Source organism: Eptatretus burgeri, chromosome 4, assembly GCF_056783735.1.
Source record: "Eptatretus burgeri isolate ZD-2024b chromosome 4, Ebu_testis_v1, whole genome shotgun sequence".
NCBI classification, from domain to species: domain Eukaryota; kingdom Metazoa; phylum Chordata; class Myxini; order Myxiniformes; family Myxinidae; genus Eptatretus; species Eptatretus burgeri.
The window spans coordinates 60,595,138-60,614,142 of NC_140964.1; the positions used below are offsets into that span (position 1 = coordinate 60,595,138).

At 42.8% G+C, this 19,005-nt stretch overlaps 1 protein-coding gene and 1 pseudogene across 2 annotated transcripts; one reads left to right on the forward strand and one right to left on the reverse strand.

Annotated features, from left to right (window-relative positions):
- Positions 1–5,437: 5,437 nt before the first annotated feature.
- LOC147028162 (thread biopolymer filament subunit gamma-like) lies at positions 5,438–10,517 on the reverse strand. The gene is made up of 8 exons (XM_085878298.1): positions 9,751–10,517; positions 9,574–9,634; positions 9,377–9,472; positions 9,116–9,292; positions 8,889–9,014; positions 8,529–8,749; positions 6,376–6,736; positions 5,438–5,679 (listed from the first exon to the last, which is right to left on the reverse strand). The coding sequence occupies exons 1-7, from the start codon at positions 10,464–10,466 to the stop codon at positions 6,379–6,381; spliced, it is 1,755 nt and encodes a 584-aa protein (XP_085734424.1). The 5' UTR covers positions 10,467–10,517; the 3' UTR covers positions 5,438–5,679; positions 6,376–6,378.
- A 203-nt stretch (positions 10,518–10,720) lies between these two features.
- LOC147028163 (thread biopolymer filament subunit gamma-like) lies at positions 10,721–18,463 on the forward strand (annotated as a pseudogene). The gene is made up of 9 exons (XR_015056975.1): positions 10,721–10,765; positions 15,676–15,788; positions 15,909–15,969; positions 16,084–16,179; positions 16,271–16,447; positions 16,549–16,674; positions 16,815–17,035; positions 17,179–17,593; positions 18,222–18,463. The product of XR_015056975.1 is annotated as a thread biopolymer filament subunit gamma-like (transcript).
- The last annotated feature ends 542 nt before the right edge of the window (positions 18,464–19,005 follow it).

Consider the following 19,005-nt stretch of genomic DNA (forward strand, 5'->3'; position numbering starts at 1 on the left):
TCGTTTTTCATTTCATTTGTGTTTGTATCCATCTTTTCGTTCATGCTTTTTATTTCATCCATTTTTTGTGTATTCGCATCCATCTTTTGTGTATTCGCATCCATCCTCGCTGTCATTGCCGCATTCATTTGTTGCGCATCCGCATTCATCTTTGCCAGCATGGTGAATAGCTGGGCCATGTCGGGTGCGCTTGGGTGAGCCGTTTCGGCAAGGATCGGGGGGTTTTGGTGGAGAGGGGGAGGGGAGGTGTCATACACCGCGGCCGCTGCCGCACCTATTTCGGGCTCTGGGTTCAGTTGGGCGAGTTCGTTTTCCTGTACAACCAACATTTCCTGCACGGGGATTTCGTCCTGGACCATGGATTCTACACATTACTACACATATACATTTCTAATACCCCCGGCTCCCGCTCGCCTTGAGACGCCATCTTATTTCTCGTAAAGGGTTAATTTCGCTCGCTCGTAATTTGGAGGGAATCGGGGGTCGCTCCTCTCACCCCTGGACCGATTCCCGTGAATTTAGCTGGAGACAGGAGAGCCCGTTTTCCCGTTCTCCGATACCAGTGCCACGAGGAGGGCGATGAGTTTGTATCGCACGACCTGACACCAGTGTTGCGGATTCGCGCCCGCCGGCGTGCGAACGGCCACGTAACTCGAATCGCGGCACGTCGCCCACCGGACGGACAATCCAGTCGTGACCCTCTCGGACTAACGCCGGGAATAGTCACGGGTGGGCCTTTCGGCCTCACCACGATCGTGCCAATCGGCCCCCCGCGTGGGATAGGGTTGCTCGCCAAATTCGACCTACCTAAGTACCCACACGGAGGGTAGACCGGGCGATCGCACCTCGCCGCAGGTCGACTTCGGACACGGGCCACTTTAAGCGACCCGTTCCGTACTATCGGGATAACCGAGCGGTGTTATCGTCGGCCCCGACGGTTCGATTAATTATCGGGCGTTTTAGCCCACGACCAACCCTTTACGTGAAGTAAGATGGAGATTCAATAAAGGAAAAGACGAAGCGAAACGGGAAAACAGTTCAACAATAAGCACATTTATTTCACAATGAACGGAAAGCACACATATACAATTACACCAAAAGCAAATGTAAAAGGAGAAGGAACACAACAATAATGCACAAAAAGCAAATATAAAAGAAGAAGACAATGCAGAGCTATCCGACTACCGAGCACACGGCAACACTTATACAATTTTACTTCACAGACGGCGCCGACAACACATATACCCAAAGCAAAAGAAAAGGACCACCCTCAAGGATGAGGGGGGCCTGGGGCCAAGACCGCGTCGGGCCTACCCGTCTGATGATGAGACGCAAAGTGGCGGTGGCGCCCCAACTCCGCGGGCCTCGCGGACAGTGTCTGGTAGGGGGTGGGAAAGGGGCCCCCTTGTCGCACTATCTCAGCGCGGGGGGAAACAGGAGAGGGTTGTTGATGCTCGGGGGGAAGGAGGATATCTCCCTGGCTCGGGTCCCGTGACGAGCGTCTCCACCACGACCTCGGTCGCGCCGCCGGCCTCTCCTCCCGCAGTTCCCCGAATCCGACGCAAGCACCCCCTCAACCGCCTTCGCCGCCGCCGCCTCTCCACAGCTTCGTCCGATCGCCCTCTCCGTCTCCTCTCTTGACTCGTCCCAACTCTTCACTGGCTCCGCGAACTCCCAACTCCGAACTGAACTGCCTTGACTGACGAACGCAGCCGTTTATATCCCCCGTGGCCTCGCTGCTTCACCCTTGACCCTTTACCTCCGACCCTTCACCTCTAACTGGCTCCCCATTGGACCGAGGAAAAGTGGGCGTGAATGCTTTTTGATCCATGAATTTGCATATAGCAACCACACTCCAACGCCCTGGAGGCGGGGCCAAATCGCCCCACGCTGACCGATAGGACGGAACAGAAGTGGGCGTGAGTCGTTTTTGATCCGTTTTCTTCGGAAAGTCTGTGATGTTTCTGAACACGCTGCTCGGTGCGCGCCCTGCACGAGTCCAGTATCGGTGCCCACAAGTGGCGCAAGAATGGTGGTGATGCGATGGTGGCGAGTTGTGACGGTAAAGGTCGTGGCTGCTGTTGTGAAGCGGCGTTGTGGTTGGTGGTTGTTGTGTGATGGCTGTTGAGACGTGGTTGGTGGTGGTATTAATGGCGGCTGGTCCAAAATAAAGATAGTAAAAGAAAAACGGCTATCCTGAAGAGTCGCAGCCCGACTGAATGACATTTATTCGTTCTAAACAACGGGTTTGGGCCTAACTACACATATACTTACAGAGATATCTCACCTAAGGGACCTGAATGGTGGTTTGTGAATTTGGTCAACCACAACAATATATATATATATATATATATATATATATATATACACATATATATATATACATATATATATATATATATATACATATATATATATATATATATATATATATATTTATATATACACACGGTGGGGAGAACAAGTATTTGATACACTGCCGATTTTGCAGGTTTTCCCACTTACAAAGCATGTAGAGGTCTGTAATTTTTATCATAGGTACACTTCAACTGTGATAGATGGAATCTAAAACAAAAATCCTGAAAATCACATCGTATGATTTTTAAATAACTAATTTGCATTTTATTGCATGATATAAGTATTTGATACATCAGAAAAACAGAACTTAATATTTGGTACAGAAACGTTTGTTTGCAATTACAGAGATCAGATGTTTCCTGTAGTTCTTAACCAGGTTTGCACACACTGCAGCAGGGATTTTGACCCACTCCTCCATACAGATCTTCTCCAGATCCTTCAGGTTTTGGGGCTATCGCTGGGCAACACAGACTTTCACCTCCCTCCAAAGATTTTCTATTGGGTTCAGGTCTGGAGACTGGCTAGGCCACTCCAGGACCTTGAGATTCTTCTTACGGAGCCACTCCTTAGTTGCCCTGGCTGTGTGTTTTGGGTCGTTGTCATGCTGGAAGACCCAGCCATGCCCCATCGTCAATGCTCTTGTTGGGGGAAGGAGGTTGTTGGCCAAGATCTCGCGATACATGGCCCCATCCATCCTACCCTCAATACGGTGCAGTAGTCCTGTCCCCTTTGCAGAAAAGCATCCCCAAAGAATGATGTTTCCACCTCCATGCTTCACGGTTGGGATGGTGTTCTTGGGGTTGTACTCATCCTTCTTCTTCTTCCAAACATGGCGAGTGGAGCTTAAACCAAAAAGCTCTATTTTGGTCTCATCAGACCACATTACCTTCTCCCATTCCTCCTCTTGATCATCCAGATGGTCATTGGCAAACTTCAGACGGGCCTTGACATGTGCTGGCTTGAGCAGAGGGACCTTGCGTGCGCTGCAGGATTTTAATTCCTGACGGCGTAGTGTGTTACTCATGGTTTTCTTTGATACTGTGGTCCTTGCTCTCTTCAGGTCATTGACAAGGTCCTGCCATGTGGTTCTGGGCTGATCCCTCACCTTTCTCATGATCATTGAGGCTCCACGAGGTGAGATCTTGCATGGAGCCCCAGACCGAGGGAGATTGACAGTTATCTCGAACTTCTTCCATTTTCTAATAATTGCGCCAACAGTTGTTGCCTTCTCACCAAGCTGCTTGCTTATTGTCCTGTAGCCCATCCCAGCCTTGTGCAAGTCGACAATTTTGTCCCTGATGTCCTTAGACAGCTCTCTGGTCTTGCCCATTGTGGAGAGGTTGGAGTCTGATTGATTGAGTGTGGACAGCTGTCTTTTATGCAGATAACGAGTTCAAACAGGTGCAGTTAATACAGGTAATGAGTGGAGAATGGGAGGGCTTCTTAAAGGCAAAACTAACAGGTCTGTGAGAGCTGGAATTCTTACTGGTTGGGAGGTGATCAAATACTTATTTCATGCAATAAAATGCAAATTAATTATTTTAAAATAATACAATGTGATTTTCAGGATTTTTGTTTTCGATTCCGTCTTTCACAGTTGAAGTGTACCTATGATAAAAATTACAGACCTCTACGTGCTTTGTAAGTGGGAAAACCTGGAAAAATCGGCACTGTATCAAATACTTGTTCTGCCCACTGTATATATATATATATATATGTATATACATATGCACGTTAATATACCTTGTCATTGACAACAATATTGTTCAGGACTGCAGAACAGATATTACAACAAGACAATCAAGAGCAATCGTCCTGATGATGGTAAAATTTTCAGTTTATCGAGAAATTTGAAGTATTTTATGAACTTTAACACTTTGAACCAGAGCGACCATTTTATCAGCCGCAATTCAAACTTCGATATACTCGAGCGGCCAGATGACCAGCCGCTATCCAGACCTCCATATTTCCAAGTGGCCGGATTTTTCTCCAGGGAGCCTAGAGGGGAGGGAGCCAAAAGCTAAAGCAGCTCATGGCAAAAGGTTAAGAAGGTTAATTGTGTTACACTCTTTGTTTCACTTTGAGGCAAAGCTTTGAGCCACTTTTACCACCCACTGCAAAATGGGGGTGCAATATCGGGTGGTGGAGGTTAGATTTGTCTTTTCGAAATAAAATTTGACATCAACATTATTCATGCCTTTTCTCCCATCATTTGAAAAGTGAATATTGAGCTATTCAAACCCGTTGTGGGAAACGGCCGCCATAAACGGGAGACAGAGTAATGCACAGACAGACACCACGGTTCACTGTACTTACTCTAATTCACGGACGAGCATTTGTGTGTTTGTCTGTCACGCTACTTCTCTTCCATTCTGGACTGATTATATCCAGAGGGCAGGGTGGGGTGGTGGAGTTTTTCTTTGTAAAAGTGTATCGTGTGGCACCTTCTACAGGTATTATAAGTTTCCACCATTGACAGCACAGTATTCCTTTCCCCACGTTTTTCAGTGCAGCGAGGTGTTTTCAATTATAAGGAGCAGAAGGTATGTTTTGCTTCATATCGTAACCTGGGATTTCCTTTTGCCTATACAGAGTAGTCAGTTGTTTAAACATCGCTCAAATAAAGATATGCGTCAGATGATCATTCTGCAAGCATGGAACAAGTTCGTGCAAAGGGCGGGTACTCTGCAAGTAGATGTATAAGAAGCGCAATAGGATAAACGGAAATGCCATTTGAACTTCAGATCTCAATCTACTTTCGTAAGAAATGGTTTTGACTGTTTTAAAAGCCACAGGAAGCATTCAGAAACGTAATGGAAGCAAATCTATCTCCTATCTTTAACCACAATCCATTATTTTATCCACGTTGAGTCGTTGACCCCCTCACCCATCCCAAACTTCCGACATGGAGGTTTGCAGTGGTTCCTCCTCTCCTATCCTCTCTGTTTTCCTGTTTATTCATTCCCTTCATTATTGTGTCCACCTGCTGCCCCACTGCCATCATGTGAGTTTATACCCTCTGTCATTTTCCTCCACCATGAGCTTCAATCTTGGGGGAAGTAAAAGAAGACATAAAATGTTCAGCATTGAAGTGGTTTTTTATTGAATTATTTTGCCTCCAGAACATCACAAGCAAATGAATTGAGCTCATACAACTCTTTGGAAGTTGTGCATTTTAAATTATATTTGTGGTTTTACTCTTGCGGTTATGAATATTGAAAAAGCAACTGGAATGTAAATCTCTTGTGGGCTTTAGCTTCTTGTGGATGTTTTGACATGAAGAGTTTCTTCCAAAATTTTCAACTTTATCTCAGAGCAGTGCTGGAAAGGAAAAGAGAAAATAACATTCGACTTCCAGTACATCACATGATGCACCAAATGTAAGTTTTTGTAAATGTAATTTCTGATATTTCTCAATGACAACAAATACTTCAACAAACGTTCTTTTCAAATTGTCTAATTATCGATTCTACTGTCTGCAATGATGGATTCTGTTAAACATATCCACAAGACATCTGATACAAAATGGATATGAAATGCCACAAAGGTTCCGGATGACACCTTATTTGGACAAATATCATGGTAAACAGACCCAGTGACCTGTCAAAATCCCATTTGTTTTTATAGTAATAATACATTCCAAACAAACTCCTGAGATTTTTCAGTTCATAGTTTTGTTTCACTTCGTTAATGACATTACAGACACTTTGAGGTATAAGGGGGAAAACAACCACCCACAGAAATCAACTGCAGAGCTGCAAGTTATTAATAAAGTCTGATGTCTGTTAACTTTGAGAGTAAATATGAAGCAATGTTTTTCCATCTAACATTCACACATTGACTTGTGCAAACCGCTATTGGACCGAGCTGTTTTTCATTAATCTTCATCTTCAATATTCAGTCTTATTGCCAGGATTAATTGATAATCCATTTTCAATTAATCAGGACAAGGAGACAACAGAATAATCTGTGGGAGTGATGCTTAAACTGATAATATGTCTGGAGAAACTTCAATACCGTTTATTGTTGAAGGACGATGGTGGTGTCGTGTCCGCTTGCTCCGTAACCACCACTGGAAGATCCACTGGCACTCATCGTGGAGCTGCTTCTCTTCATGGAGCTGCTGCTGTACATGGTCTGTCCCCCCATCAAGGCACTTCCACCAGAGGAACCACCTTCCATTACTGTATTCGTTCCTCCAGTATAACCACCTCCTGCAATGTAGCTTCCTCCTCCACCTGTGCTGTAGCCTCCAGAAATGGCACCACGTGTTGCTGAACTGGCACCATAGCCCCCACCAATTGAGGAAGCACTACGAACAGTTCCACTTCTGACAACAGTAGCCTGAGCAAAGTCATCAGCTATGGCTGTCCTGACCCTGAAAGGAACATCAAAACCCACAGTCAGCTGCAAATCAATCAATAGAAGAAGAAAGTTCGAATTTAACAAGGCAAACACGAAAATATAATTTTTTTGTAAAATAAACAAAAAAACTGCAGAAAAAGGTGTTTGTTTTTAGTCAGCTCAGGTCACGAGATCTGCAACTGGTGCTGAGTAATCCAGTAATCCACTACTCACAGACACACTCTCATGTGCAGCCTTTGGCTGCTGGTTGCATCATTGGTTTGGGATGTGGCTACAGCCCACTACTGTTAACTTTGCCCACCTCGGAAGGATGACAACCTGTTCAATCACTGTAATCCAGGATTACCTCCTTTCAGAGTTGAGTTGATGCTGTCTAAACCATCTCCCCCACTAGTTTCCATTGGGAAACTGGACACCCTGGTGGAACTAAAAACAAGATCCATGAAAGAGCATATGTGCTCACTTAGGGTCATTGTACATCCAGCAAACTCACCCATGATTGCTACTTGTGGACAGATTAAGTTCCCAGCCCAGTAAAGCAGTTAGTCTAGAAGATGAATCTCTGAAATAAAAATCTCCCTTCCAATGCATACAAGGCCATTGTGGAGGGAAAGGCCTGTGCCAGCATGATGAGAATTCCAAAAAGAAAATTGCTCTCAGTCCCCAGCAGTTCTGAAGTCCTGAACCAAGGACTTAAGGACTCAGAATTTCATCCTCCTGCATAGATACCGACAGCACCACACACCATGATATAGTGGATCCATGACTCCCCAGGCCAAACCCAGACGTCTGTTGTCCTCTGGCTCACAACCAGCACAGACATGAATATCCATCCATCCATTGGGACGAGACTGTGCAGAGCGTTGGTGCTGCCTCAGCAGTCTCCTTGGCTATTGGGCACAATCCTGGATGGGTCGCCACTCTGACACAGTATACCAGCATACCGGTACTCATTTTGTCAACCTCAGAAGATGACAGGCAGAGTTAACCCCACCTAGTATTAATTCAACAGTTGAGTGGGATTTGAACTCGGGATGCTCAGATCCCAAGCCCACCACCCTAACCATTAAGCCAACACCAGGCAAAAGTGGTAATGAACCCCCTTTTACCTCATGGGGAAATCATAACAAATGGAAACCAAATGGAGTGAGTGGAAGAATACATGGATGTGGGGCAAAGCTTTAGCCTCAAGGAAAATATAATCAAGAACAAGAAATGAAGCAAAGAATCAAACTTGGATGGTGAAATAATGGAAAAGTCAGTAACATCGTGAGAGGTAGCTTTCCAATATGTTTGAAAAGGAAAGTTTTCAATCAGCGTGTTATTTCAACTATCATCTATGGGGTGGAGACTCAACAAAAAACAACAAAAACAAAAACAAAAATGTTTGTTAACAACAAAAATGGAGAAAAACTCAACAGTAGCACAACACAATGTGGAACGAAATATGTCAGGTATTCCATACAAAGCTCGGCAAATCAATGGGTCAGACAACAAACCAAAACTCAGGAAATGGATATGGGCAGGACACATTATCAGAAGGTCAGATAACAGGTGGACAACAATATTAACAACATGGAGGCCTATGGATGGCAACAGGAACAGAGGAAGGCATGACCAAGATAAAGGGATGAAATAAACAAATATAAGGGAAGAGTCAATTGCAGCAACAAAGAACGAGACAGAGAAACATGGTATCAACATTCTGAGGCTTTTGTCCAGCAGTGGACTGAAAATAGCTGATTATGATGATGATGATACATGATTAGGGTTCCTGTGATCTGAATACACCACAAATAACATACATCAACTCTTGTCCCTCGAGGAGTTTCTTGTAGGTTGCAATTTCAGCATCCAGAGCCGTCTTCACATCCAGCAACTGTTGATAAGTAACCAGCTGCCTCTGCAGGTCCACCTGGTTTCCCTCTATCTCCTGTTCATATCTGGTGTAGGTGTTCTGGAACTGGACGAGATCAATGCTCTCCCTGTTCTGTAAATCTGTCAGTCTGTCTCCCAGGGTTTGGTACTGGTGTGGGGATAGAAGTACATCAGGAAAAAATAAAAAATAAATGGTTATACTCAATATTTTTCGGAAAGATTCTCTGCTCCAAGCCTCGATGTAAAGTACACAATTGTACAATAGGATTCATGATGAGAGTCCTCACCGTGGTAAGAAGCCTCTGGTACTCCACATTCAGAGGCTGCAGCTCTTTTTCCAGAGTATTAATCTCATTGTCCAGAACAGTAATCTGCTCAGTTGTCTGGGTGGAGATTCCTTGGATCTGATCAATCTGCACATGAGATACAGGTCAGGCAATTAGTCCATCGGGGGATAATGCCAGGATATTGAGAGGAACTGGGATTCGTAATGGCCTCAATTAGAGGAACCTACTTGCATCTTGCAATACGTCTCAGCCTCTTGGACGTTCTTGGTGACCACCTGCTGGTATTCCTCACGCATCACATTGAGGGCCTCGGTAAGGTTGACAGACTTCACGTTATCCAATTCAATCACTGATGTTTGTGCTGGTCCAAGTCTGCCAAACTGCTGCTTCAGTGTGTTCAGTTCCTGCACAAGAAAAGAGAATATAAATTATTTATTTATTGTGAACAACCTTTTGATATTTTGTGAAATTAATGAATCGGAACCAACCTCCATTTGTGTTTTCTTCTGGAATGTCAGCTCCTCAGTCAAAAACTTAAACTTTGATTCCAGGTCAACACGCATGTCGTTTGCTGCTTCAAGGTCCTACAAACGAAGACAAGAAACATTGGCTTATGTTCAAAATTTACATCTTTAGAAAACAAATTTATTAATTGTTGAACAGCTGATCTTGTGCTCATACAAACCCTCTTCATGTTTCCAATGTCAGTTTCAAGTTGCATTCTCACACCAAGTTCAAACTCGTACCTACAAAAAGCAACATTGAAATGATCACAATAATCATGAAAGTTAAAATAACCATTCCAAGTTTTGTACAAGTCTTAAAAACAACAACCCATATGTCTGCATTCAAAAAGTCTTACTTGGACTTGATCTCATCGGCTGTGGCTCTCAGATGGTCCACGTCGATCTCCAGACGTACACGTTCCAGCGTCAGGTTGGAAACCTCTGTCAGCATTTCGGTGACTTGTGTCTCCACATTCTCCAGATTGACGGATGCGTCAGGAGAGAAGGGTACTCCTCCAGTCAGGTTCTTCAGTTCTTCCTCCAGTGTCTCATTCTCAATTGTAAGCTGCCTTACTTTATCTACATAGCTGGCCAAGCGCTGGTTCAATGTGCCCAAGATGTTCTTCACCTCATCCCTGCTCACCAGTGAAGGAACCATTCCACCTGCAGGACCCAGCGTTCCAACCACTCCAGACATACCTGCTGAGGTGATGGCACGGCCTGCAGTAAATGCTGGGCTTGCCATGATCCCAGGGCTTACACCCCCCATAAACCCACCAGCACCACCTCCATAACCTAGCATTGCCACCCCACCTCTACCAATACCTCCGGCACCTCCTGCCATAGCTCCTCCAGAGGCAGACATCCCCACGGCACGGCTGGAAATGCCCATACCTCCCATCCCTGCAGAGCCCACGCTGTAGCTTCCTCCCCCCATTGACAGTCCCATTGCGCCCATTCCAAGCCCCATTGCACGACTGCTGCTGGAGCCTCCATAGCCACTGGAGCCGATCATTGCGCTGGATCCACCGGTGCGGACGGAGCGGTAGCTGACGGATGAGTGACAGGCCATTGTTGTTTCTTGTTCCACCAGCTTATCCCAGGTATTGCTCGACTGCAGAACCCATGGAATGCCTGGTGCTTTTATAGGAGCTTCAGCCTTACTCAAATGCATGTGTTACAATAAATTACGCATGCTAGCCTCACCTCCATGCGATCATGTTTGTTGGAGTAAGATGCCTTGGATGAGCACAATTCTGTCATTCCTTGGCTGAGAAACATTCACACCTTACCCCCCAATACAATTTGCCTCTTAGTTACACTGCCATGACTTTGGAGAGGAGATTTACAGGATTTGCAAAAGAAGCAAGAGTAAGAGAATGGAAATTGAAAGTTAAAATGCACTCTGATTACAAATCTTAACAGCCATTGCCTTTTTCATGGAAAAATTAAGTTGAGTGTATTAAATTATTTACTTTCATCAAATACTTTTCATAGACGAAGTCATCATTGTCTGTCTGTTTGTCTGTCTCATAACTTCTTCACAATTTGAGCTTTTGACATCAAATTTTCAATAAAGCTTTATTATGAGAAAATGGAGAAGACAAATGAATTATTTGCTCAAATGGTCAAAGGTCAGCATCACATAAAATCGTGAATTTTCTTTTTGATGTGAAATTTTAAGAATTTTCATATTGTATCATTGAATTGGATCACCAATCCAAAGCTCGAAACCGATTGTACTTTTCTTTTTTTTGGATTAAAAAATCAAATGTCACGGTTACATAAAATCGTCAATTTTCATCTGATTGCTCTGACATTTGAGCAGGGTTTGCATAATGGGTCTCTGAAGCATATTGTTTTTTTTTTTCAGGTCAACAAGGTCTCCTAAAATGGTCACTGTTTTGGTATTTTTGTTTTTGCTGTTTTCATCATGGTGAGCATATATCGGAGAAGAAGTCTGAACACAAAGGGGATGCAGATTCGCTTTGCATTTTTAGATGCTTTCTAGTTACTTCCACCACCAAAGGTGAAGGAGGTTATGTTTTCACCCTTTTCTGTCTGTCTGTTTGTGACTTAGCAAAAAAAGATTTTTTTTTGACAAGTATGTTGATCGCCTGTCTGTTTGTGTGTCTGTGTGTTTGTGTGTTTGTGTGTTTGTTACTTGGCAAAATTTTTAATTTTTTTTGACAAGTATGTTGATCGCCTCCGTTTGTGTGTTTGTTTGCCAGTCCGCTCGACTCCACCACAAACCGCTCAACCGACAGTTCTGAAATTTTCAGCGATTGATGACACCGACCCTGTGACGGTCCCACAATTAAGTTTTTATTAATTCGGTTGACAAAAAGGTGTACATAGGCTAATAGGCCAATTTGAGCCAAATTTTCTAAAATCCTCAAATTTCATCCAATTGACTTGAAATTGGAAGAACATTTGTATATCAGGTCAATGATTTCAACCACCAATTATTCTTGCTGTCAACATCGGCAAAAAGGTCAACATTGGCCGATTTAAAAAAAAAATTGTCAATTTTCATTCTATTGACTTGAAATTTTAAGAGGAGTTGTACATTTGGTCATTGAATTCAAGCACCAATTATTTTTGAGGTTCAATTTGATTTATGGGTTTTGCAAGTATCATGCTCTGGATTTGGTCTTCTTGTTTGTTTGTCTGTTTGTTTGTTTGTTTGTGTGCAGGATATCTCAAAAAGTTGGAGACGGATTTGAACGAAACTTGGGGACAGGTTTGGTGTGTGGCAAGGACGAACTGATTAGATTTTGGAGAACATCCGGATCTGGATCTGGCTATTAGAATTTTTAAAGTAATCCTTCACCATTGAGAGATTGGGCCAAAAACGATATGTATCACGATATCTCAAAAAGTTAGTTATGGATTTGGATGAAACTTGGTGGACATGTTGGGAGTGAGACATGGAAGAATTGATTCGATTTTGGTGAAGATCCGAATCCGGATCCTGATCTGATAAGTTGTTTTTTTAAGTGATTCTTCACCATTGAGAGATCGTGCAAAACCATTATGTGGCACGATATCTCAAAAAGTTGCGGATGGATTCGGACGAAACTTAGTGGACAGGTTGGGTATGTGGCTAGGACGAATTGCTTCAATTTTGGTGAAGATCGAAATCTGGATCTGGATACAAGAATTATTAAATTTTTAAAGTGAATCTTCACCCTTGAGAGATAGGGCCAAAAACGATAAAGTACTGAAAAGCATGATACAGTATTAAAAAAATTGATTGTGCCCGATATGTTCTTGTCGATCAAGCATTACGTGGCGGAGTTATGCGCTCTACCGAGTGCCCTTATAGTTATTTAATGAATACCGTGTAGGCAGAAGGAGTGGAACGCGGCTTTGGGAAAGTTTCAGATGTCACAGATTGCAAGTTCTTCCTCTACCCCAGATATTGCTTCAACATTGTTTTGTTAATGACCAAGCAGCTTGAAGGTTCATGAAATGCTCCGGAATATCCTAATGAACGAAGACATGGACGGATTGAAGGCTCAAAAGAATAGTAATGAGGTTACACTTGAAAATTGATTTCCTTAAAACATTAGTTGCTGAGTTGGATCGCATCATAGAATCTCTAGAAATGTGAATGGAGCTCTCACGTCGATGGTAAATTAAGGATTAAATTGGAACCTTGAGAACTGATTTGAGTGAAATGAAAGATGAGCTTAAGGATGTGTTGCAAGAGAACTTTTCTTGAATGCTTTGAAAGTTGATGTTTGGAGGAAGTGATATGCATTTGAACTCCGATAAATACTTTTATCGATAATCTTGTCAAAAAAAACATTGTTTTAGATGTCGAGAGAAAGGATAATGTAAAATTGTGTACAAAATTGATTACAAATATACAAAAATGTAAAAACAAAGAGATTTGGCTGAAACATTCATTTAATGAGACGAAGTTATTTGAACAGAAACAATTTAAACAATGTTTGAGTGATTAATCTTTACCCCTGCCTTGTCATTTTCCTCTGAATAAACAACATTAACCAAGCTGTATCTCAGAGCCACCTTATGTACCAGCCTGGGTTTGAACATGAGCCCAGCGAGAAAACTATCACCCGAGTGTCTCCCAAGGCCGGCTGATTCATCAGTGTGTGTGTGTGTGTGTGTGTGTGTGTGTGTGTGTGTGTGTGTGTGTGTGTGTGTGTGTGTGTGTGTGTGTGTGTGTGTGTGTGTGTGTGCCGTCCCTCGGATGGACCTTAAACGGGGTGTCCCGTCTGCTGGCATTAGTTGATGGGTGTTAAAGAGCTCATGATGCCCTTTGCGAATAGTGGGCGAGCTATTGCCGGCACCTTGAGCAAATTACAAATTCCTGCCTTAACCTACATGGCGCGTTGCATCAGTGGTACAACCACGCTCCCTGCAATGATGCAACTGGCAGCCGCAGGCTGCATGCAAAATATATTAATGACCTGATATACCATCATTTTGCTCAATTAAAACTTCTGAAATTTTGTGTCATAAATCTCGGTAAAGCTACTTTTGGGCCAAGCAACATGTACTCTATTACAATTCATGAGTATACAATGTCACGTGATCTTATACTACAAACATAGGCAAAGCTTTGTTTCTCCAAAATCATTTACATGCCAGAGCATACATTGGGTGGTTTGCCATTGCCTTTGCAGTCGTAGTTTTGGTAGGAATTGGGCAAGGGTACCAGTATATATTGGCCTATACTTTTCAAAAGCTTCCCCGGTGTGCTTAACAGTAGTGGCTGGACAGCATAATCCTTGGTGCAACACAAGGTGGCAACAGCATCAAACCAACAGTTCGTAGTTAGATCGTATCTTTTTGGGGATAAAACCCCTGACTATAAAGCTCAAAGACGATGATATACAAGCAAAAGTACCCGTCCCCTGTGACGGGAAGAGTTAAGTTAACTTATCATTATATATTATTTAATGAACTTAAAAAAGGTTAATTGTGTGGCACTCTTGTTTTCACCAGTGTGACCACTCCTCATTTTCATAAATGCCAAGGTGAGCCAATGAAAAAAGCCAAGAATTCACAAGGTTTCAGAAAAGCGATGTTAATAGAAAACCGAAACGCCAAGAAAACCTATAGAAAACCAAGACCCCAAGGTGAACAAAGAATAGCCAAGATCTTGTGAAAAAAGCCAAGGAGTGGTCACACTGGTTTTCACTCAGAGTGAAATCTCTGAGCTACTTATACTGCCCACTGCAAAATGGTGGTGCAACATCAGGTGGTGGAGGTTTTGCAAAATAAAATTTGGCATCAACATTATTCATGCCTGCTCTCCCATCACTGGAAATGTGTATGTTGAGCTTTGCCTGCGTGTGAGGCATTTCCATATACAAACACATACAAACACCACAGTTCGCAATATAAACTAAATATATCAAAGTTCTGTGTATTTATTTTTCTGTCACACAGGGAGTGACCTCACAATCATGGAAGCGATGACACGTTCATCACGTGGGAGTTGTCACACTGGGTGAAAACATGGACGAACATGAGTGTGGGGCACCATTTGCCATCATGTTTCCAACTCAGGAAATGTGAATTTTTGCTGTCCAAAACTTTTATTACTCGAATCGGAAATATTTTTCATGAAAAGATGAGGCGAGTGGAAGAGCGAGCAAACTGAGCAGATCAGGACATCACAGAGAAATACAGGACGCAAAACATGCGAGCATGGAGAAGGAAACTCCAAGGAGGAAAAACTGGAAAACTAGGAGGAATTTGGGTGGGATTAACGAGGGTAGAGAAGATCATGCTTTTGGATCGGGGATGATCTGAGATGGTGATGAACTGCTGTCTTCGAGATTATAAGGGAACAATGAGATTGAAGATGATGTGAAAATTGATTCCACAGGTGGGAAAAAGGGGAAAAGATGAGTGGAGGTGAGCAATGATCCTGGATTTTGTTAATTTTACCAGAATAAGGTTGATGGTGGATCATGTGAGCCTTGCAGAAACTTGGGGGTTGGGTGTGGGGGGGAGGCAATCATGGAAAGAGCAAAAGAAGGTGCAAGACCAGAAAGGAGGCAGTGTAAGATAGAGAGACCACTGGTCTGTCTGTGTTGGCGAAGTGATGATTCCATCTACTCAGCTTCAGTGTGAGAGAATCCAATGATCTGGAAGGCCTTGATTTCTACAGCATCAGGCTGAGCAAGATGTGAGGCAAGGGAGCCAGCCCAGATGGGAGAGCAGTACTCTATCAAGCTGCAGATAAAGGCATTGTAGGTTGATAGGAGTTCAGGTGTGCCAAGAAATGACTTTGAAAGGAGACACAAGTCACCGAAATGCTGACAGAGGTTTCCAATCTGACGCTGGAAGGTGTACGTCTGGAGATCGACGTGGACCATCTGAGAGCCACCGCTGATGAGATAAAGTCTAAGTAAGTCAAAGTAAATGTGGACCCATTTGTGTTCTGGTGTTTTCACGTTGTACAAAATGAGACTGTTATTCACTGTTTAAACTGTGTGAATATTGTGATCATTTCATTGTTTCTTTGTAGGTACGAGTTTGAGCTTAGTGTGAGAATGCAACTTGAAACTGACATTACAAACATGAAACGGGTTTGTACAAATACAATATAAGCTTTTTCAAATTATCTATTTGTTTTTAAAAGAGGTATTTGAAAGAGTTTAAACAAATTACTATGAAGCAGGTGGCTGCATCTGTCTTTGTAGGATCTTGAAGCAGCAAACGACATGCGTGTTGACCTGGAATCAAAGTTTAAGTTTTACACTGAAGAGCTGACATTCCAGAAGAAAACACAAAAGGAGGTAAATTGGTTCTGAATCATTAACTTGACAAAATAGCAGAGTATTCGTGATTGTTGACAATAAATAATTTCCTTTCTCTTTTCTTGTGCAGGAACTGAACACCCTGAAGCAGCAGTATGGCAGACTTGGACCAGCACAGACATCAGTGATTGAATTGGATAACGTGAAGTCTGTCAACCTTACTGACGCCCTCAATGTGATGCGTGAGGAGTAACAGCAGGTGGTCACCAAGAACGTCCAAGAGGCTGAGACGTATTGCAAGATGCAAGTAGGTTTCTCTAAATGAGGCCATTACGAATCCCAGTTCCTCTCAATATTCTGGCATTATCCCCCGATGGACTAATTGCCTGACCTGCATCTCATGTGCAGATTGATCAGATCCAAGGAATCTCAACCCAGACAACTGAGCAGATTGCTGTTCTGGACAAGGAGATTAATACTCTGGAAAAAGAGCTGCAGCCACTGAATGTCGAGTCCCAGAGGCTTCTTACCACGGTGAGGACTCTTTAATCAGGTATCTTTTTGTATAATTGTGAACTTTACATCTAGCCTTGGAGCAGAAAATCTTTCTGAATAAAATTGAGTATACCCATATTCTTTTCATTTTTCATGAGATACTTCCATCCCCACACCAGTACCAAACCCTGGGAGACAGACTGACAAATTTACGGAACAGGGAGAGCATTGATCTCGTCCAGTTCCAAAACACCTACACCAGATATGAACAGGAGATCGAGGGTAACCAGGTGGACCTGCAGAGGCAACTGGTGACTTATCAACAACTACTAGACGTGAAGACTGCCCTAGCTGCTGAGATAGCGACATACAAGAAGCTCCTAGAGGGACAAGAGTTAATGTATGTTCTTCATAGTGTATTCGGATAACAGGAATCCGAATTTATTTCAGAAGGAAATTGCATTTTTATGCCTTTTAAAATTCTCATGTTTATCTGCTGTTGATAGATTTGCAGCTGACTGTGGGTTCGGATGTTTCTTTCAGGGTCAGGACAGCCATAGCTGATGACTTTGCCCAGGCTACTGTTGTCAGAAGTGGAACTGTTCGTAGTGCTTCCTCAATTGGTGGGGCCTATGGTGCCAGTTCAGCAACACGTGGTGCCATTTCTGGAGGCTATAGCACAGGTGGAGGAGCAGGCTACAGCACAGGTGGAGGAGCAGGCTACAGCACAGGTGGAGGAGCAAGTTACAGCACAGGTGTAGCAGGTGGTTACAGTGGTGGTACCAGTGCAGTAATGGAAGGTGGTTCCTCTGCTGGAAGTGTCATGATCGGGGGACAGAGCAAATGCATCAGCAGCTCCATGAAGAGAAGCAGCTCCACGATTAGTGCAAGTGGGTCTTCCAGTGGTGGTTACGGAACAAGCGGACACGACACCGCCATCATCCTTCAACAATAAACGGTACTGGGATTTTTTCCGATCTATGATATTATGGGTATCAGCATCTCTCCTCAGATAATTCCATTTTTTTAATTGTCCAGATAAAAATTAGATTCATCATTTCAATTTGAATGATATTGAGGATGAAGAATCCATGAAAAAGCACAGACCCTGTTGGGGTTTGATAAGTGCATGTGTGAGTGTTAGATCGTCAAACATTGCTCATTATTTACTCTTAAGGTATACATCGAGTCTGAAATATCAAAAAAATCAATGAAACAAAACTACTAAATTAAAACTCTTGGGAGTTTGTGTGGAATGCATGATTATCGAAAAAACAAATGTGATTTTGACAGTTCACTGGGTCTGTGTACTATGATATTTGTGCAAATATGGTGCCAACTGGAACCTTTGTGGCATTTCATATCCATTTAGTGTCAGATATCTTGAGGATATGTTTAGCAAAATCAATCAATGCAGACAGCAGACAGGAGACAGTGGACTCGATAGTTAGACAATTTGAAAAGAACGTTTGCTGAAGTATTTGTTGTCAATGAGATACATCAGAAATTGCATTTACAAAAAATTACATTTGGTCAATCATGTGATGTACAGGAAGTCAAATGTTGTTTTCTCTTTTCCTTTCCAGCACTGCTCTGAGATAAAGTTGAAAATCTTGGAAGAAACTCTTCATTTCAAAACATCCACAGGAAGATAAAACCCACAAGATTTACATTCCAGTTGCTTTTTCAATATTCATAACCGCAAGAGTAAAACACAAATTTAATTTAATATGCACAACTTCCAAAGAGTCATATGAGCTCAAATGATTAAGTTGTGATGTTCTCGAGGCAAAATAATTCAATAAAAAAGAAGATCACATCAATGCTGAATACATGTCTTTTTTTTTCCCACCCCAATTGTGTTTTTTAAATTTACATACTCTCGGCTCGTGTATCGTGGAATAGATACGACACAGAACAAAATCAGGACACAACACAACAAAGGGAACAGCAGGAGAAAGATACCTCGGTGGTGTACATTGAAAGAAAAAAAATAATTATAAATAAAGAAGACACCTCGGTAGTGTATTCCTTCACATGTCCACTCAAACTTTCCTGCAGGGCCAAAAGGGGGATTCCATTTTGTGAACCAAAGTAAAAATGCCTTGCTCTTTTTCCAATTAATTTTTGTTGAGCTCACCAGGTTAAATTGTGCTGGCCAGGCCAGGTGCACGGTCGCATTAAATTGTATTCTCTCCCGATTACCTTCAATTCCTATTTTCCCCACTTTCCCAACGCCGCCATCCCTCCCAACTGAACTCTGTTTCTTGTCTTAAATTTAAAAGAAAAAAAAAAAGAAAAAAAAACCGACCTTCCTCCCTGCAAATCCACGAATCATGAAATCTCTTCCTCTTCATCTTCTTCATCTAT

Bases quoted from the DNA above. Each gene is read 5' to 3' on its own strand.
- LOC147028162 (XM_085878298.1), bottom strand. From the start codon at position 10,466: ATGGCCTGTCACTCATCCGTCAGCTACCGCTCCGTCCGCACCGGTGGA. The intron at 9,635-9,750 runs GTAAGACTTTTT...TGCTTTTTGTAG, and splicing joins GCCGATGAGATCAAGTCCAA to GTACGAGTTTGAACTTGGTG. The intron at 9,473-9,573 runs GTTTGTATGAGC...CTTCGTTTGTAG, and splicing joins ACATTGGAAACATGAAGAGG to GACCTTGAAGCAGCAAACGA.